General features: G+C 36.2%; 1 protein-coding gene across 3 annotated transcripts in view; it reads right to left on the bottom strand.

Moving 5' to 3' along the window:
* The window catches only part of UBP5 (ubiquitin-specific protease 5), a 146624-nt gene extending 134947 nt beyond the window's left edge, over nucleotides 1-11677 (bottom strand). For all 3 annotated transcript variants that reach the window (XR_016358102.1, XR_016358103.1, XM_089807590.1), the window contains exon 1: nucleotides 11320-11677. Coding sequence is in view for 1 of the 3 variants with exons in the window: in XM_089807590.1 (XP_089663716.1) it covers nucleotides 11320-11468 (149 nt within the window). In the remaining 2 variants the exon portion in view is untranslated. The remainder of the gene's footprint in view (nucleotides 1-11319) is intronic.
* Between the last annotated feature and the right edge of the window lie 10829 nt (nucleotides 11678-22506).

Genomic DNA, 22506 nt, shown 5'->3' with positions numbered 1-22506 from the left:
TTCTGAAATTAGCAAATTTTACAACAATCAAATGCAAATTTAAAAGCTCTAAATCACAACTCTTCTTAGTCTATATTTTTCAAATAATTATTAAGTTGAATCTTGTTAATGGGATAATTTATGTGTTGCCAAATAGGTTAGCTAAATAAAAGAGTGACAATTTACACAGATGGATGAGGCTTTGCATTTTCTATCAAGAAGTTCTATAGGTCCTAAGGGTCTTCTTTTCCCTTCTATTAACCCTCTGAACCCACCTCCTCCCCTACTTGGGTTTGAAATTTTCATTTCGAGGTTCAAATCCATTTTCTGCTTCTAAGGCTACAATCAAAGCATCAACCACTTACTCTAGTTCCACATCTATTAAGCCTTATCATGGTCATGGCTATTTGAGTTTTATCAACTTAGTCCTCAACATGATCTTATCGACCTCTTTATCTCATGGCAACAGCCCAAAACCATATAACAATAACCAGCAAACAATAACAATTGCAAAAAGCACACAATAGCATACACTCTAAGGGAGCAAGTAAACTATTACAATAATAGATAAGTCATCTATTATTAGTTAATGATTATCTATTGTAAATATCTAATAAGCTTTAGTTTGTTTTTGTTTTTTGCTTTCTCTAGAATAGAATGTTTCTATTCTTTACGATTGTTTCCTAAGGAAACATGGTCTCATTCTTTTGTATATATTGACCGTCTGGTCTCTGTTAATATCAAGTAAGTATTTTACCAATTACTCTATAATATGGTATCGGAGCATATTTCTTAATTTTTTCGAAAATTATAATTTCTTTTCCGAAATTATCAGAGCTAATTTTTGAAATTATTCTATGATCCTTGCTTTCTAATCTCAAAACACTGAGATTTTTGACTAGGGTTTTTGTCTTAGGTTTTTAAAAAATCGCAAATCATATATTGGAAAAATTGAAGACCGGTCTGCCCTAAAAACCACAACTTCAAAACACATTTTTCTACTGCTTGATTTCTTGTGATTTTCTAGAAATCTCGTGCGATTTTTTTTCAAATCGTGCCTGTAAACAAGGAGTGGCAAACTAGTAATGCCGAACTAATGATTAGTGTGTGCCGAACTTGGGCGCTTTTCACATTTTCCTAAGGTCATGCCAACGTGTTTGAGGGAGAAAAAAGAGTTTGTTTTGCAACAAACTCATTGCCAATGTTGTCTCAATAAAAAACACTCCTATTCCAAACAAAATCGGACTGTTTTTTGCTGCCAACCTCCATTTTTTTGCAGTTTCGACCTCCATGGCCATTGACTAGTTTTTTTGCTTGAAACCCTAATTTTTTGGGTCAAAAAAATTTTTGATTGCAGATCCTTGATCGGTTTTTCAAGAGCTCAACTAGGTTGTCATCCGTTTTTTCTGGATGCCTCGTTTTTTGTGTCTCAATTTTCAAGCCAGTGGATCCAGAAATTGATAGCATATTCGTTCTAGGTTTTTCGAGCTCTCTTCTAGGTCACTCTCTTATTCTTCTAGGTCTTCAATATTTTTGCCTCAATGAACATGCCTTCACAGATTTTCACAATTTTTCATTGAAAAATGTGCCATGGCATCTCTCACAAATATTCTACTCGAGCATAACTCCAAATTCAATGGTTGCAATTATGGCACCTGGAAGCAGTGCATAATGCGCAATTTTTGAATATCAGAACACCGATCAACTTGTTCTGAGTGTTACAAAATGTCTGACTTCTCCGTGTCCTGATCAAGATACACGGCATCTGAATAACCAAGAGGTAGTGATGCTTCTCAAATTATTCATGGCTGATGATCAGCTTTCTCAAATTCCATCCGGCAAGCCAACTGTCAAGATCTGGACACATCTCAAAGGCCTTCATGAGACTTCTGACAAAAGCAAAGCCTTCTTTCTAAAAAACACACTGTTTTCTATTGTCATGGATGAGCGCACCTCACTCCAAGCACACCTAAATCGAATTCAGGAAATCCGTTATCAGTTATTTGCCATCAATCGCAAGATGGAGGAAGAGGATATTGTGGTTATTAGTCTTCGAAGTTTACCCAAATCCTATGAGCATTTTATCGAGACTATCAACATCACATCTTTTGGTGTTGATTTGAAGTTCACTGATCTCTGCACACTACTGCTTCAGCAAGATCGGTGGAAACAACAGTTCGGTAGCAACTCCAATTCCACCTCCACCGAGCAAGCCTTTGCTGCGATATCCTTTCAGAAGAATAAGGGCAAGTTTCAACAGCCATCTCAGTAGAAGTCTTCTACTCCAGCCCCAAATGGTTCCAAAAAGAAGAACATTCAATTCAACTCTTGCACAAGTTTGGACACGTGAAGGTTGAATGTCGGAAGTGCTTAGCTGCACAGTCTAAGCAATCAGGTTCGCAATAAGCGAACAATGTAGAGCACACTAAGCAGGTGGAATCTGCCTTTTATGCCTTCATGGCTAAAAGACCTATAGATCATGTGAAGTCATCTGCCTGGTACACTAATTCAGGTGCCTCTCGTCATTTCACTCACCATAGAGACTGGTTTACTGACTACCAGCTTTATTCAAACTCTGTTATTTTTGGTAGCGGAGTAGAGTACACGGTTGTCAATAAAGACAACATTCAGATTCAATCTGTTGGGAGGAATCTCATATTCCTTGATGTGTACTACGTTCCAGGGATGGAACTAAATCTACTCTCAGTCAGTCAATTGTTGTGACACTCCACAATTGGCAGTCAACTTCAATTCACATCAGTGCGCCATCACTGATCAGGCGACTAAGTCTACTATTGCAGTGGGTCTTAAGAATCATGGTCTTTTCAAACTTACTAATTCTGGTGATTCTCAGGACTTAGCTATGGCTGCTCGGCGATCTTCTGTCAACACACTTTGGCATCAGCGATATGGGCATTTGAATGTGAATTAGCTCTCACAGCTTGCTCAGGATGAGCTTGTTCTTGGATTGCCAAAGATTCAGACTCAACAACTTGGAGTTTGTGACGAACGTCAAGCTGGGAAGCAACATCGCACAACTTTCACCAGTAGCGATTCATGGCGAGCTTCTCAAGTACTTCAGCTTGTTCATGCCGATATCTGCGGTCCTATGGCCACTCCTATTCTTGGGTCCAAGTATTTTCTATTGTTTGTTGATGATTTCAGTAGAAAAATGTGGGTGCATTTCCTTAAAAAGAAATCAAATGCATTTCCTATATTTCAAAAGTTTAAACCTTTAGTTGAAAAACAGTCTGGAAATGGAAGGGGGGGGGGGGGGGGTTTTGTTCTAATGCTTTCTCCAGCTTCTTGGATACACATGGCATCAAACGCCAGTTAACCACAACCACACACGCCACAACAAAATAGTGTAGTTGAACGTCGGAACAAGACAATCACCGAGATGGCTTGTTCCATGCTCGAACACAAAAATGTTCCAAAGCAATTTTGGGCAAAAGCAGTTAACACTACAGTTTATCTGTTGACCGGTCACCCACAGTGGCAGTCAAAGGTAAAACTTCGAAAGAGATCTGGTCAGGTCACAAGCCCCGAATTAGTCACCTAAAGGTTTTTGGCTCCCTTGCTTTTGTTTGGATCCTGATGCATCATGCACCAAGTTGGATGCCAAGAGTCAGAAACTAATGCTTGCTGGATATAGAAATCTTCACAAAGCCCATTGCCTGATCGATGTTGAGACATCCCGTCTCATCTACACTCGTGATGTAGTCTTTGATGTGCAACAAGGACCTTTCATGCATGTTTCTCTTGTTCCTGATCCAGCAGACCAGCCTATGATGGCTCATGATTTGAGAGTTCCGCTTCCATTAGGTTCACCTACTGGGAGGGCTCCAGTAGCTCTTGCAGCTCCACTTATACCAGTGATACCTATACAGACACCTCCGGCTTCTCCTACAGGATCACCTCACTTTGTAGATGCTTCACTTGAATTTGATCCTGATTCTTCTGATGAGGGTCCTGCTGATCAAGCATCTCCTAGTACTATTGTTGGTCATTCTCCTATCCGGCCTAAGTGGTGGGCTAAGACACTTGCTGATCTTCATGATGATGAGCTCATTAATGGGAGAACTGCTTGGAAAAAGAGCAAAACTGCAAATTCTGTTAACTTTGCTCTTATGGCCAACATTTACAGTATGTTTGAACCTCAAACATATTCCGAGGCTAAAGGAATTCCAGAGTGGGAACAGGCCATGACATTTGAACGCTAAAGCCTACTGAAGAATAACATCTAGGTCCTTTCTAATCTTCCACCGGGGAAGAAACCCATTGGCTACAAATGGGTCTACAAAATCAAATACAAATTAGATGGTACTTTGGATAAGTACGAAGCTTGTTTAGTAGCGAAGGGCTTTTCTCAGCATCAGGGCATTGATTATGAGGAGACCTTTGCTCCTACTGCAAAGATGAGCACCATCAGATTAGTCCTAGCCATGGCAGCACACTTTGGCTAGAAGGTCCATCAGATGGACGTCAAGAGTGCTTTCCTGAATGGTGATCTCCATAAAGAGGTCTACATGACGCAACCTCCTGGTTTCAAGGTTGCTGGTAAAGACCATCCGGTTCTCAAATTGGTAAAAGCTCTCTATGGTTTGGAGCAGGCCCCTCGGGCATGGTACATAAAGATTGATAAGTACCTCAATGATCAAGGATTCAAGAGGAGTTCTTCAAACTCAAATCTGTACATCAAGACTACTGACAGTGACATCATCCTTCTGGTTATCTATGTGGATGATCTGATCATCACTGGCAATTCGACATCTTTGATTCAGGGAATCAAACAGAATTTATGCCAGTCTTTTGATATGACTGACCTTGGGCTCATGCATTATTGCCTAGGTGTTGAAGTTTGGTAACAGTCTTCTAGTATATTCATCTATCAGTCCAAATATGCCAAGGCCCTGTTAGACAAATTTCATATGTAGGATTGCAAACTTGCATCTACACCTATGGAGAAAGGTCTCAATTTATCAGCAAAGTTTGATCCTCCTTCCATTGATGATACTACATACAAGCAACTAGTAAGCAGCCTCATCTATCTCTCTACTACTAGGCCCGATATCAACTTCGCAGTCAGCTATATTTCATGCTTTATCAGAGCTCCTAAGGCTGATCATTGGATGGCAACAAAGTGTGTGCTTCGTTATGTGAAGGGCACTTTAGATTATGGACTTTTGTACTCTCGAAGTTCTAATCCTAAACTCAATGGGTTCACAGATTCAGATTGGTCAGGCTCTGTTGATGATAAAAAGTCAACATTTGGATATGTGTTCAATTTGGGATCCGATGCAGTCACATGGACCAGCAAGAAGCAGCAGGCAGTTTCTCTCTGTTCTACCGAGACTGAATACAAAGGGACTGTTAAGGCAGGATGTGAAGTTGTTTGGCTTCATCGGATGCTTGGGGACATACCAATGTCACCCGCAAGACCGACTACTCTGTTTGTTGATAACGAAGGTGTTATCAAGTTAGCACGGAATCCAGTTGTTAGTGAACAGATTGTCTTCCAAGAAAATACGTACAAATTAACTCTAAATTCTCAGATAAGAAGACTAAATGAGTACTAACAGTTGGATAGGATATCATTGGATTGATAACCTTCCTCCGAATTTTATCAGGTACAGCTCCCTGTGTAGGATATACAATGAATCAACTACACTACTAATATGAATGCTTTTAACCTGAAAGCACAAAAGGTTTACAAAGATCTACCCGAAAACACAAAATAGATGTGTAAACTAAGTAACTGAAAAGAAAAGAACAGCAAATGACACAAAGTTCATTTGCCCGGATGCTGCATAAAAAGAGAACGAAATCAAAGAATGAATCTTCCATCCCCTTGAGAAAGTGAAGAATCAAAGCTTTTAAAGATCTCTTGAAATGATAACATAATCAGAAAGTAATGACATTAAAATGCATTTTAGAGAAAATTGAGAGCTAAGCAAAGATCACGATCAATGGAAAGATATTGCCCCAAACTTGAAGTTTTGATGTGCAACTATCTTCCAATCTCCCTTCTCTAAAGTGTAAAAGATAACACAGACCTAATTACACATATGCATCTAAATCACTATCTAGAAGAAAATAGAAATTTGTTCCCTTACATTACATAGAAATCAAAAATTCTTCCTTTCCCTAACACAGTTTAGAAAAACACAAGGTCTACTTTCCTACAGCCCTAAAGTCTGCTTTCTCTCCCTCAGAAGAACTAAAAAATCTAGAAAAACTCTCCCTTCCTGCTGTAGCACAAAGTCTATAATCAGGAAAGAAAAAAAGTAGAACCCCCTGCTTGTCTTGTTTTTGGTTTATTTAACACCTGTTTCTCGTAACATTTCAGTTACATAACTAATTCTTTATTTGCCTCTCACAGCTATCCACTTTCATCACTCTATCGGGTTTCACAATGTTAAAGATATCTATTGGGTTTAAGTTCATGCCCTTTTGAATAGGTGACATGTCAATCTTTACCAATAGCCCCACTTCACCGATTGATTTTCTTGACAAAGTATCCAATTCACCTCTTGAGCAATGAATCTTTCTGAGCATATTAAGCATATCCCCAATTATGTAGACCCACAGCATACTAGTCAAGATTAATCACAATATGGGGCCAAGACAGAGTGGGAATCATGATTCAGTGATTAACCGACTTAGGCCAATGTGCTAGATGTTTTAATCCCGCCACGTGGAAGTGTGTTGGATATGGTTTTGGTTGGGGTTGACATTCATGAATTTGGTGATGTTTCATGATGATCTCCGCAATTGTGCCTTTCACCAACTTTGTGGTGAGATCCTTGAATCTCCTTTGGTGAAAATTGATAATTGACTCTTCATTAAGCATCGTTTTTCTCCTCTTATGGAATTCGAGGCTCCTTTTTGCCGATACGGTCACTGGTATTTAATACACAAAGCATGTAAATTCTCAGTTTTTTCCATAGACTCGAGGTTGAGAGTTTGCTTCTATGTGGCATGCAATCAAGTAATCGGCCTTATATTATATATCATCTTTGGGTTCCTTGATGATAAAACCGTAGGTGATGGGAAGGTGTCGTGACTTTGTTGATTACTGGATATTTGAATCCGAGTTGACACATTCTGAACTCGGGTTCTGTACACTCCCCGCTGCGGGTGGGCTTGGCTTTCTATGTCTTATTAATTTCTAAATGTGTTTGAGACTTCCTTGATCCATTCCCTCAAATCAGGTATTCATTGCCACTGCTACATAGAGATCGGGCTTCTCTGTTTTACTTAATAAACAGGCAAATTCTCTGATGTTCGACTTTAGAAGTCAACTCTACTAGACACACCTTCATGCTTCCATTGCCTTTATATTGCATGTCACCTGCCTTGGTATCAGGAATGAGCATTTAATGACTCTCTCAAGCCTGCAATGGGATCATGCCAAACAATATGCACATAACCATGTATCCTCCCATGATCGACCATATTTTACTTTTCCTTCATAAAATGATCATATGAAGTAATCTCACAAATTGTGGCCATTGGTTGAGACTGATTTTCCTCCAATAATTGGTATGAAGTCGGAGATAGAAAGAATGACGGAATGCAGCAGCACTTATAGCCATTTGTTTTCCCAAAAACCATAACAACTCTTTACCCAAATTTTAGAATATGGAGAAAATATGTTGGTGTGAACAAAGAAAACACACAATACTTATATAGTAGATTCCTCCAAGAAAAATACTACTCAATATTTTTCTTATTATAATTTAGGTCGCAAGTTTGAAACCTGCATAGGCCAATCAGAAAATAATCTGTATAACTGAATCTTGTTCTTCGCATCTCAAACATTTTACTAGAAGCTACCCTCTCCTAATATCAATGTTGATGGCGGTATCTTCTCAGCACCTCAAAGGTTGGTCTTTTGCATTCTTTTGTAGAGGATAAGAGATTGCATGACTATTAGCAAGCGCGGTAGCCTCAATTGGAAGTCAAATCTTTACATAGCTTACGGCAACTGTACGTTTAAACGATTTTTTTAAAATTCACACGTCTATGTGAATGCATCGTTCTTTTGCAACTGCTATGGTTGCAATCAGTCTCGAATTGAGCCAATTTCAACACTAAGTGCCATAGCCGAGGCACACAATTTCCCCATTTGAGCAATATGTTCGGTGTCCTCTATCTTCATCTTTATTTCTCTTACGCACCTTCATTTATCTCAAATTATTTGCAATATTTCAAGACCACGTGGAGTCATGAATTATTTGTGTTGCTGACCATGTTCGAGCCATATCATGATTGAGAGGAACTAATGATGGGGAGTTACTTTTGATTTATAATAAAATGGTTCCACTAAGCCCGTGCACATTCATCAATCTTCTTATGAATCTGTACCATATCTATTATGGTGTGTAATATGATTCATTGAAAATGTCATTCATAGAACTTGTAGCCCGAGTTTTATTGACAGCCTCAATAACCCCATGATCAAGATGTGCACTTGCATCTCTATCAAACTACCTCCTCTTATGAACTCTCTGCTACCTCTAGATCTTTATTGTATTCTCAAGGACTTTAGTTAATGAACAGTCCCATTTCATTGATTCGATTCCTCTATGACATTTCAAGCATCACTAATATGGATGTGCTTATGAATTCAAAAACTGATCACTACATGCTATTCACCTAATTTATTATTTCACATGCTAGGGGGGCTTTCTCATCAAATCATGAAAGAGAAAGTTTCTTGAAGAAAAGCCACTCTTTTGATGAGTTCTGCTCCAACTAAAAGCATCATCCCCGATTGCACCATTAATGGGTTGACATTCCTATCGCGAGTAGCATAATTGGCATTACTAATATGATCATGAGCATGGGCATACGTTGTCCTGAATTTGAAGTCTGGACCATTAAATCTGCATTTTGAAATGCTGAGTTCGAACCACAACACTGTTGAACCTTAAAATGACACTTGAATTTGTATGTAGGGAATCTGAACCTTTGACCTTCAAATCACTAGACTTCCATGCTGATCCTGCAAGACAAACTCCTTTGAACCACTTCGAACTATTTTGAACCTTGGTTCAAAGAGGTTCGAAACCATAAATTAAAAATTTTAAATGCTGGGTACCAACACCAGTCTTCCATGAACGAACCAAGCATGTGGATGTTCACTATCATTACATATGACAGCTGGTTGAAGACGGGACTATCGATTTGCAGTATGTTCCTACCATAGATCAGACTGAAGACATTCTCAACAAGCCTCTTGGTCCTGATAAGTTTGTCAAATTCAGAGGACAGCTTGGTGTGTTAGGTAGATTAACCATTAAGGGAGGGTATTACAATAATAGATAAGTCGTCTATTATTAGTTAATGGTTATCTATTGTAAATATCTAATAAGCTTTACTTTGCTTTCGTTTTTTGCTCTCTCCAGAATAGAATGTTTCTATTCTTTACGATCATTTCCTAAGGAAACATCGTCTCATTCTTTTGTATATATTAACCATCTGGTCTCTGTTAATATCAAGCAAGTATTTTACAAATTACTTCGTAATATAAACTGTAAACCTGACTATTCAATTACCAATGAAACCTATCAAAACCCTGCATGTTTTGAGACATTATTCAGAAGCTCCCGAAGTAATGCATCCATTCAATAGTTTTGAGAAGAGACTGATCTAAAGAGTGCTGGCAAGTATTTTGTAACCAAAATTGACAAGTTTAAGCCACCAATTCCAGTATGAAACATAAGTTCCAATGCCCTTGGGGCCTTGTGCATTTTTCCAACACCTGAAAAAATACGTTAGGGCATAAATGATAAGGATCTTATTATACGTTAAATGTGATGAATTCTTAATGGTATATCCACAAATAAACCAGAAAATAAAGTAGCCACAAGTGCCAAGGACGTGTGGATCACTCCCTTAACAAAATCAACCCATTGTCACATGTCTAGCCCCCACGCCTAGTGCAATCCGTAAGGAAGGAGGAAGGGTTGGCTAGCTTGCCTGCCTTTCCAGCAGGTAAAAATTAGAATATGATTGCATGCAAATGGCAATGGCTGACACTGCTATAAATGCGACCAATTATCAAGTCCCACTAACTACAATGAAAGGCCTATGACTTCAGCTAGAATGGGCCAAGATTGTGGCATAACAAAATGGGAAAAGTTCAAATGCAATCCGAATATGGTGCTAGATTAACCTGCATCTCAATAAAAGCAAGCCGTGACCTCAGCTAAGATAAACAAGGTAAACAAGAACACGTGAGAAAAAGTTTGAGGTGATTTTAGATCCCATCTTGCCAGTATACCTCCTAAGCATATGACCAGGTGTAAGAGCAATCATAGTCTTGGCAGTCCACTTAAACCAAAGATAAACTTGAGAAGATCAACAACTTTACTCACCAGTCATTGTCGGTTTCTTATGTAGACTGTGATCAGAATGAATGTAGCTTTCAAATCAATCAGGTTTTGTCTTTCTGGAAAGCTGCTTTGATATTTGTTGTATGCCTTATCGATTCATTGACTTTCTGAAATGTCAAAGGCCAATTTCTGTTGGAAATTTCCATACACAAAAAAAAATGCCAGTGTTTAAGGGCCAGGAAGTCAGTGATAGAGAGAAAGAAACACCAAAATGGGGAAATGGATCTAGAAGAATAACCAATAGAAATAACATGAGAGAGCAAAAAGAAGGTCCAAAAGAGGATACTAAGCAAAACTCAATAACTCGAGATGCAGCTAAGAGGTTCTAAGTTCAACTCTTCGCTGCTCTATGCTTTTTAATAGTTTCAAGTACTAAAGTGTGGTTTACAACATTAAAATTTTCCAAAGCATGCACCAGACGAAGCTGAATGACAAAATGGGTAGCTGAAAAGGCTGTCAAACGTACAGACACTGTTGCCAAAAGGAAAAAGGTCAAAATTGATAAGCCAATTTCAGCAATCAACGCAGAGAAAGTAAAATTACTCTAATCGCCAAAGACAGCATTTACTTCTAGTTACACGACTTGTCACTCCAGCGGGAATGCCCCTTGTAGTCTAACAATAATGTCATGCTTTCTTGAGTGGCTCATCTTTACAAATTATAAAAATATGGTCCGCATATACAAATCATTAAATATCTACCCCAAACAAACTCCAAATCCAGCCTATGACCTCCCCAAACGTTTACCAAGCAAAAACAAATAAAAGTTAACAAAGAAATTCATTCCGAGAGAGAAAATTGAATCCTCAAAAAACTGTACTCTCAAATTCCAGTATGAAATTCTTGAATCTCACATATGCTAATACTGCCTTTTCAGTCCCAGTTTTTCTTTTTCTTTTATCGATTAAAAAGATGTCGTGGAAGTTTTCAAAAATACCTGAAATTTAAAAGATAGTATGTGTCTCCCTCCCTTACATGAGCTTCTGCAGTTTCTACAATGTCTCTGATCACTCCTTTTTCTTCCTCAGGGGTCAATACGGAGCTCATGGTCTCCATCCTGTGGTAATTTAAACGAGGAATTGTCATACATACAGGATGAATCCTGTAATTTCAAACCCTAACGATCAGATTTTTGGGTACAGTTGTTGACCAAATCAAATGGGTTCTGAATATAAAGAATAATGTTTCTGTTATTGAATCCAGTCAGTAGCCATTAGTCTGATTTCTGTAAAAAAATTGAGCGATCTCCATTTCGTTGAATCTAACTCTGGCAATACTCTGTTCCGTAAGAAAGTATAATAACGATAAATTTATATTCATTAAATAAAATAGTAATACGTTTCTTTTTGGGAGATTTTTCAAAGTTAATGTTTTTAACTTGTCGTATCTCAATATTTGAAGAAAGGAAAAATCATTCTATAGTAAAACCTTCTATATTGAGGAGTACTAACTTTATGCTCGCGTATATTGCTTTTTATTCCCATTCATAGCGAGTCCTTAATCAAGAGTTGTTTTATTTTATGATTATTTAACAATTGTTTTTTTATGGCTCACTATGAGAATTTTATTTGTAATATTTAAATAAATATTAAACAAAGGGAACCATCTGAAACTATAGATTAGGATAAGTCTACCATTAATATATTATTTACTACCTAAGGAGACATAGACATTATCATCCACCTATAGTAATCAACTAAAAGACTAGGACCAAAGTTCTTACAAAGCTCTTTTATGGCTTCACAAACTCACATTGCAGCATAACACAAAATTATGAAGACTATTTTATTCATCTTGAATGATCGTAGCATGTATTTGTATTCAACCCTTCCTCGACTTCCTCACTACACTTCCAAACTATCCTTAGGTGCATCAAAACTCAAGGTTTCACTACATGTGCATAGCTCTTGCCATCATTATAAGCCCATATCATCAGTCAAAAAATGCTCCCCAAAAAAGAGTCCAAACATCAACCTTTGCCCTCCCTAGAAAATTTGTCATGTCACAACAGGTGCATCATGATCATTTATCAATTGCTTTAGTTTGCCCTAAGCAATGGCAATTTTGACCCTATAAGCACCTTTATCTACTTTCTCCCATCATCTGATAAGCAACACTAAATTGAAAACCTAGCCTTCATCCTTGTCTTCAAAGAATTCAAACATATATGGTCTTATCCCTAGAATTGCTCACTCCATAATGGAGTCACCACCCATTTTATCATCATAGTTGTCACATTGATCTCAAGCCCCCATGCTATAATCATGGAGATCATGTCCAAATAGACCCTCCATTTTTTGCTTCCTTTCCATGAATTGCTTCCTACTAACATCAAACACAACTTCCACAACAACTTCATCTTTGACTTTAAGTAGCCCCATCAACCTTTCCCTTCATACAGGGTCTTTAAAACCTTTTTGTTACTTTTTAGTGTCCACCAAGAAAGTCACTTCCATTTCTCACTCAATAAATCTTCTCTACAACTTGAAACCACACACACTTTATTATCTTCACCAAGCCATAATGGCATCGTTCGCACTTCTCTTGTCTATTTAGAACCACACATGGCTCATCTTTCCATATTTTTAAATAATACCCACATTAGGCTCATATAGAAAAGTGAATCCCACCCAATCTTTGTAGATTATATTGATTACACTACTTGTCATTTCACACACTTGATGTCAGGCTTGAAAGCTTAACATAAACATAAATCCCTTCCAAAGATCCTTTAATTTGTAATATATGATGACACCACTTACCATTTCTAAATCATTTCAAGATATGATCAAGGGAAGGAATCATTCAAGCAACAAGACACCCATGTCAAAAAAAACATAAGGTTTAAACATCTTAATAAGAATCTAAATGCAATAAACATAAGTCCTTTATTCTTATTTCATCTCTATATCAAATGTAAGAGCCCATTTTGATAACGTAGCAACCTTCGTATTACTTGTCCTCCTCACATGGCTAATTTTGAACTCCTCAAAAAAAGTTAGCATCTCCCTTATAACATTTATAGCAATTTGTAAATGTCAAGCTTGTGTATTATCTTTCTGAATAGCTTGCACCATAATTTGAGAATACTTTCAAGATTATTTTTAATTGCATCTACCATATTATTTGTTCCTTATTCCAATTTTAGTGTTGCAAAGGTCAATGTATTTCCTGACCAATCACACACAATAATCTCTTCTCACAAGGGCCTAGGATTGCCTTTCACAACCCCGTGAAGTTCAAGTTATATCCAACCAAACTCTAGTAGCTTTCATTTAACCTTATCCCTCCCTTTTCCTTGGATTGCATTTAAATTCTCATTATATCCAAATCTAACCTTGATCCCCAACCATTTTGTTTGGACGTTTTACTATTTTTAGTATAGCAAGCACTTGGATATAAATCTGTTGTAGTGCTAGTACCTCCTCAATTGAATTATTAATTCTTACCTTGACTCTTTCTAAAGGCTCCATCTTATTTTGTAAATCATTTTATTACCTTCCTTCTATTGCTCACAAATCACAATTGAAAGGTTCGTTTGCCAAAATTTTGATAACATTAATCTTATTTGATCAATAGATCAACTTACAAAAGTCTCCTTAATTGTATATTGTTAGTGTGAATGTTGATGATACTACATTAGGGGAGTATCCTAAGCATTGAAGAGTATTGATATGTTGCATTCATGATTATATTTGTCATTGATGTCAACATAGTAGTGATTTTGTTAAGACTGGAAGAATAGCAGTCAGTAATCTTAGTATGCACAAAATTTGAGGAAGTTTTAGATGATGTGTAGTGGAGGACATGTTCTTGATTGTCCTGATGATGTGGTTTAAAGGACCAAGTCTAATTCGATGTTGCACAGAAGTTACACTTGTTTTACTCAAAGCAGTGCAGCAGTTTCTAATGTTTACATTATATCTTTTAGCCAAGATGCAATAAAGGTGATGCATGGATCATAGTGATAAAGAAAAGTCGTGTGATGATGCCAGCATGTGTATGAGATGTGGTTTCACAAGTGTGAAGTTTTGTATAGACTATGAGCCGACAATGTTGTGAATTAATTAATTATCTTATTTTAATTAATTGGGAAAGCCTCGAGGCCAACTCAAGGAATTATTATGAAGATATGGTATAAAGGAAAGTTGTTTTCCTTATTTGGAAAGAGACTTGGATTTAGAGGATCAAGTGGAATGTGAAGTATTAGTGCATAGCTCAAGAAGGAGGATAATGCTTAATAAATGCATGTAAGTGATCCAAGGGATCATTTGATGTGCAATATGAGATCTGGTTACAAGATTTGAAGAAGTAGAAGTCTAGTTGACAGGACAGATATGGAGGGAGAAAGTACTTTTTAGTTCTATTATTCTATAAGGAATAATATAAAGATCATTTAGATGGTGAGTTCTTTGATCTTAACCTTGAAGTTGTTTGGGCAGTGGGTCTAGTTGTCTTCCACAACTCCTAACAGAGTTGGCACAACTCTTAACAGGGTTGGAATCTCCTAACAGGGATTCAAAGTCCCCTAATAGGGACTCATATGTACTGAATATTGTAACATACTCCTAATAGGGTGTATCCTCTAACAAGAAATATTTATATTAGTACATCATCTTATGGGTACCATCCCCATCAGGGTTTTCCCTCTGATCAAGGGTTTCCCTAGTTAACATATCTAGTGTTAATTGTGAATGAGTATCTTGTTGTGGTTTCAATTTATATTACTCACATGGTTAAGTGTATTTAAGGTTAATGTTTGCGATGATAATTATATAACTAATTCACCCCCTCCTAGTTATATCATTGGACTATATATTCTAACAATTGGTATCAAAGTGTCAAGTCCTTAAAGATAAGGCTTAACAAATTTGGGAGATCAATGAAAAATATGTTCAAGAAAGATAGTCTGAGATTCAATGGGGTCAACTATGATAGTTGGAAGGAAAAGATGAAGACTCATCTATTATGCATGGGTCCAGGATATTGGTTTTTAACGAAAGCTAAGAAGGCAATTGTTGAAGAATCTAAGCTAGAGGAATGCAATGAGGGAGAAAGAGATCAGGTCATGTGTAACATGAGAGCCAAAGAAGCCCTACTATCATCTCTTCCACAAAATGAATACAATCAAATAAAGACATTTCAAACTTCTCATGAAATTTGGAAAGCATAAAAGAATGAAATTACAAAGTTGGATTTGTGCATTTCAAGATGCTAAGCCAATGGAAGATGAATCCATCAGAAATTATGTTGGAAGAATATCAAAAATTGTTGTAGGTATTTGATTTCTTGGTGGAACTAAATATGATGATGAGGTTATATGGAATACCTTGAAAAGTCTATCACCACCATTCAAGAAAATAGGTCAGATGAATCAACTAGTAATGCCCTACACCAAATATTTCACTAAGGAAACTTTGCTTGGAAGATTAGAATCTATAGAAGCAAAAATGAGACAGTCTGGAGAATAAGTGAAAGTTGAGACAACTTTTAGTAGTATGCACATTCAAGCGAATCTATCAAGAAACACAAGTGCAAGAGGAAACTTTGCTAGCAATAGCAGATCTAAAGAAGATAAGAAGATTGATGGCAAGAAAATCTTTAAGCGTTGGACTTGTGATGAATATGATCATTTTGCATCTAAATGTCCTAAAAGAGAGAAAAAGTTTAGAGGAAAATTCAAGCCTAAAAGAGATAAGGATAGAAATTGTTTATATGCTAATGAGGATGAAGAATCTAATGAAAAAGATCAAAGTGAAATTGATGATGAATTAGGATTTAAGGCTATTAAGGAAGATAACCTTGATAGTGAAATTAGAGAAGAGAGAGCTCTAATTACCCAAGATGAGAAGAAATTAGATTGGATAGTTGATAGTGGATGTTCACATCACATGACTAGCGATATGAACAAATTTGTTAAGTTCAAAAATCATGATGAAGGTATTGTTAGCGTTGGTAACAATGCAGCCTGTCATATTACAAGGTTTGGATCTATTAATCTTGATAGTAAAACTAACATTGATGATGTTTACTTTGTTGATGGTTTGAAACATAATTTGTTAAGTGTTGGACAATTGGTAGACAAGGGATATATGTTGCAGTTCACAAAGAATACTTACATTATCAAAGACACAGATGGTAAGCTAATTGGTATTGGAACTAGATCCAGAGGTAATGTATTTTAGTTGAATCATATTGAAATAATATGTTTGGTTGCAAAGGTTGATAACAGTTGGTTATGGCATAGAAGGTTATGTTATATAAACTTTGATAATATTGTGGAAGTTAGTAGTATATTTGCAGTGAGAGATTTGCCTAAGATTATTAAGCCCACTAATGTTGTCTGCAAGGAATGTATTTTGACTAAGCAGAGGAAAGTGTCTTGTCCCAGTAAGAAGTTCTCTACTACAGAGAAATTGGAGATCATTCACATAGATCTAAGTGGTCTTGTAAGAACCAGAGGATTTTGTGGTGAAAGGTACTTTATGATTTTTGTTGATGATTTCACTAGGATGATGTGGGTAGGATTTCTTAAAGAGAAGTATGAAGCCTTTGAGAAATTCAAGATATTCAAGAATAGAGTTGAAAATGAATCTAATGTTAAGATTATATAGAGGAGGAGAGTTCGCCTTTAGAGAGTTCAACATGTTCTATGAAGAGAATGGAATCAAAAGACAATTATCTTCACCTAGAACACCTAAACAGAATGGGATTGCTAAAAGAAAGAACAAGTCAATAGCAAAAGCAACAAGAGCGATGTTATTTGAGAATGATGTCTCAAAGACATTTTGGAGAGAAGTAGTTAACACTACAGTATATGTTCTGAACAAAGTATAGATCAAAAAAGGTATGAGCAAGACACCTTATGAGTCATTGTTTGGTCACTCATCATGAGTGAGGTATTTCATAATTTTTGGAAGTAAGTGCTACATAGAGAAAGATGATGATATTGGCAAGTTTGATCCTAGAAGTGATTAAGGTATGTTTCTTGGTTACTCGTTGAAAAACAAAGCATATAGATGTTTCAACTATAGAACTAAGACAATAGTTGAGTGTGCAAATGTAAGGATTGATAAAAAGTTTGGTACTAAAGAGAAGATGGTAGATTATAATTCTAATGAAGAAGAGGATAATTTTGGAATTGTTAGACAAAATGCTAAAGTTCTTTTTGAGACTAATAATGATTTATCTATTGAGCATACAAAAGAACAAAGATTTGAACCTAGAGAAGAGATAAGAGTTGAGATGTCAACTCCTACTTCTAGCAGAAACATGACAAAGAATCACCCTCGAGAGTAGATAATTGGAAGCAAGGATAAAGGTCTAATGATAAGGAACAAAGTTAATGAGGAATTGTGTCTAATTTATCAAGTGGAACCTAAGAGCATAGATGAAGCATGCAAGGATGATCACTGGATACAAACTATGAAAAGAAGAACTAGATTAGATTGAGAAGAATGAGACATGAGAATTAGTTCCTAGACCTAAAGACAAGATTGTGATAGGAACCAAATATGTATTCAAAAATAAGATGAATGAGCAAGGAGAGGTTTTGAGAGACAAGGCTAGACTTGTTTGCAAAGGTTACTCACAGCAAGAAGGCATAGACTATGAAGAAACCTATGCATTCGTGGCAAGAATGGAAGCAGTAAGGATGTTCTTGGCTTATGCAACAACCAAGAATTTCAAGGTTTATCAGATGGACGTCAAGTCTACTTTTTTGAATGGAGAACTTGAAGAAGAAGTCTACATTGAGCAACCTAATGGATTCCCTCTGATAGAAGACAAATATTTTTTATGCAAACTAAAGAAAGCATTGTATGGTCTAAAGCAAGCACCTAGAACCTGGTATGCAAGGTTGGATAGGTATTTATCAAAGCTTGGATTTATCAAAGGTACAACATATGGTAATTTGTATTTGAGGAAAATTGATGATGGCCTATTTATCATTGTAATATTTGTGGATGACATAATAATATTTGGAGGAAATGATGAAGAAAGTGACAAGTTTGCTAAAGAGATGAAATATGAATTTAAAGTGAGCATGATAGGAGAAATGAAGTTTTTCCTAGGATTGTAGATTGCATAAAACAAAGATGGGATATTAATTTCACAAACTAAGTATTTGAAAGATTTGATGAAAATATTTGGTTTGGAGAATTGCAAACTTGTTGGTACACCCATGATAATTGGTTGCAAGTTATCTAGTAAAGATGAGACACCTACAGTTGAGCAGAAGATATACAGATCTATGATTGGGGGATTACAATATCTGACTCACACCAAATCGGATATAGAAAATGTAGTTGGAGTTGTGGCAATATTCCAATCTGATCCAAAAGCGTATCATTATGCAATGGTAAAGAGGATATTCATATATTTGAAAGGTACATCCAATTATGGGATTTGGTATGATAGATCAAGTGATTTCACCTTGTGCACATATATTGATGAAGATTGGATAGACATTATAGATGATAGAAAGAGCACCAGTGGTGGAGCATTCTTTCTTGGAGGAAGATTGGTTTCTTGGTTGAGCAAGAAACAAGACTGCATATCTTAGAGTACAACTGAGCCAGAGTATAGTATGTTGCAACAACAAATAACTATAATCAAGTTATGTGGATGAAAGAAATGTTGAAAGATATTGGTATTGAGTTCACAAAACCTATTATCATTTACTATGATAACACAAGTACAGTAAGTATGTCTAAGAATATGATATTGCATTCTAAGACTAAGCACATATCCATAAAGTATCATGTTTTGAGAGAAAAGGCAACAGAGAAAGAAATAAGTTCGGAGTATGTAAGCACTATAGATTGGATTGTAGATATCTTTATGAAGTTGTTGCCTAAATATACTTTTGAGTTCCTAAGAGGTATGCTAGAGGTTATGCCCCTACCTACTTCAAAGTAGTTGATGCAAGAAGTGCATTAGTCTAGTGGCACAAAGTAGTATGGTTAGATTGGATTGAATGTTAATGCTTCATGAATGGGGGAGTATATGATATGTATTGAGTCATGAAGGACTCTTGGTCATGGTAATTGGTATTGAATAGTGTCTCTGGACACTCGAGCTGGTTGATGATTTGAGTAGCTGATTAATAATTATTATGTAACAATTAGTATTATGATTGACATCTTTGACATTGATGTTAACGGGGGAGAGAATGTACATGGAAAACATATTGAGAGAAAGTACTTAAGCAATGAGAACAAAAACACCTTTTGAGATGGCAATGGGGGAGAGTTATTTCTTTAGGGAGATTTAGAAAGATTATAAGTGCACAGTCAGAAATATAATTGCGCAAAAGGAAGTGCAAGTGTGCAGATGCAGCCAAAGAGTATTGGAAGTTGTTTACTGTGGACAACTCTTTTTGATCTTAAAAGAAGAAAAAGAACAATACAATGTTCCAGAAGATTTCAGATTGATGAAGAGGATTTGAGAAGATGATAGCAAAAAAGTACAATTTGGTATTCTTGGAACTTAGATGTTTTTCATCTATGTTGCCATCAATGTCAAAGGGGGATATTGTTAGCATAAATGTTGATGATACTACATTGGGGGAGTATCCTAAGCATTGAAGAGTATTAATATGTTACATTCATGATTGTATTTGCCATTGATGTCAAAACAACAGTGATTCTATTAAGATTGGAAGAATAGTAGTCAGTAATCTTAGTATTTGCAGAAGCCAAGGAAGTTTTAGATGATGTGCAGTGGAGGGCATGTTCTTGAGGTTGTCCTAATGATGTGGTTTAAAGGACTAAGTCTGATTCAATGTTGTATGGAAGTTACACTTGTTTTACTAGAAGTTGTGTAGAAACAGAGCATTTGTTTGGTAGTTTTTGATGTTTATATCATATCTTTTAGCCAAGATGTAATGAAGGTGATGTGCTAATAATAGTGATAGAGAACAATTGTGTGATGATGCCAGCATGTGTGCAAGATGTGGTTTTACACGTGTGATTGTTGTATAGATTGTGAGTTGATAGTGTTGAGAATTAATAAATTATCTTGTTTTAATTAATTGGGAAAGCCTCAAGGCCGACTCAAGGAATTATTTTGAAGATATGATATAAAGGAAAGTTGCTTTCCTTGTTTGGAAAGAGACTTGGATTTAGAGGATCAAGTGGAATGTGAAGTATTGATGCACAACTCGAGAAGGAGCATAATGCTTACTAAATGTGTGTAAGCGATCCAAGGGATCATTGGATGCATAGTATGAGATCTGGTTACAAGATCTGAAGAAGCAGAAGTTTGGTTGATAGGACAAAGATGGAGGAAGGAAGTACATTTCAATTCTATTATTCTGCAAGGAATAATACAGAGATTGTTTGGACAGTGGGTTCTTTGATCTTAACCTTGAAGCTATTTGGGTAGTGGGTCCAACTGTCTTCCATAACTCTTAACAAGGTTGGAATCTCCTAATAGGGATTCAAAGTCCCCTAACAGGGACTCATATGTACTGAATGTTGTAACAGACTCCTAACAAGTCTATCCTCTAACAAGGAATATTTATATTAGTACATCATCTTGGGGGTACCATCCCCATCAAGGTTTTCCCTCTGATCAAAGGTTTCCCTAGTTATCATATATGGTGTTAATTGTGCATGAGTATCCTATTGTGGTTTTAGTTTATATTACTCACATGTTTAAGTTTATTTAAGGTTAATGTTTGTGATGATAATTATATAACTGATTCATCCCCCTGCTCTCAATTATATCAGTGGACTATATATTCTAACATATTTTACATTGGCCCTGACCATCCCAACTTGGATCTCAACATCTCCCAACATTCTTTAGAAAAGGCACACTATTGCAACAAATGATTAACATCCTCTTTTGCACCCTGACATAACACATACTTAGTAGGGCCTATGAAACCACACATTTTCATTTGTTTTCCTATTAAAATTCTCTTGTGAATGACTAGCCAAAAAAAGTATCCAACACTAGGAAGGCACTCCCCCCCACCCCAACATAGTTTTATTGGCCAACCCAATAGGTCATTTGGACTATTCACAATTTGATTCCCAACTTTTCCAAATACTCTCCACTTCTAGCAATACATCAAATTAGACTATCCTCCTTGGTTTTTACTAAAATATTCTTACTTTGAAAAAGGTCATGAACTAAAGCTACCTGGTGATCCAAAAGTCCCATGTGTTCAACACTCCTCATTGTCATTGCTAACTTAACTTTGTTTGTTTCAACTCCATGTAATCATAAATTTTACATGTCCATGTATCCAAAAACAAATACTTCAAATTATGAAACTATTCCATGTCTTTAATAATTGGACAACCATTCCATTAGTCAATCCAAAAGGACGCCTTCTTCCCATTATGAACTTGCCAAGTCAACTGATTGATGATTATCTTTTGACACTCAATGGTGAAATTCCACATAGAAAAACCTATTGGTGGCTTTCTAATTATTAGGATGTTGTCTCGGTCTTCAAAATCAAGATATTTTGCTTTAAGGATTATGAGCCATAACATATATGGGTTTTTTATATATTCCAAACTAATTTGGCTCTCAAGGCCATATTTAAGATATGCCAATTTCTCAAATCAACACCCCCACATACCTTTGATTTGTATATTTTATCTCATGTCAGTAAAGGAATCTTGTCCTCATTAGCACCATTCTATAAAAAATTGCATCCTTTACACCACAAATCTAATTATCTTATTACAGATCTTAAGAAAACTCATAGAATAAATGAAAATGGTAGAAATGATAGATTACAAGATGATCATCCTTCCTATGAAGTCAACCATTTACTCTTCCACCCTTCTATCTTTTTAACACAATTGTTAATAAATCTTTCTATATCTTTGATCTATAAGCCCCCTCAAACAAAGGGATGGTGAGATATTTTCCTAATAATTTCTTTAATCTCATTCCTAAAATCCTACAAATATGTCTTTGTTTTTTAACATTCGCATTGAAAAATAAAACCTCAAATTTATGTCAATTCACACTTTGTCCTAAAGTAGTAGTGTATCTATCAATTATTGCATTACTAGTCCCAACTTCCTAAATTAAGGCTTCCCCCATTAAATAAGTATCATCAATAAATTATAAGTGGGACATTGATTCAATGCACAAC

Source organism: Cupressus sempervirens, chromosome 10 (assembly GCF_028749045.1).
Source record: "Cupressus sempervirens isolate cs-2001-9-10 chromosome 10, ASM2874904v1, whole genome shotgun sequence".
In the NCBI taxonomy this organism is placed as follows: Eukaryota; Viridiplantae; Streptophyta; class Pinopsida; order Cupressales; family Cupressaceae; genus Cupressus; species Cupressus sempervirens.
This window is presented reverse-complemented; position numbering and strand designations above follow the sequence as displayed.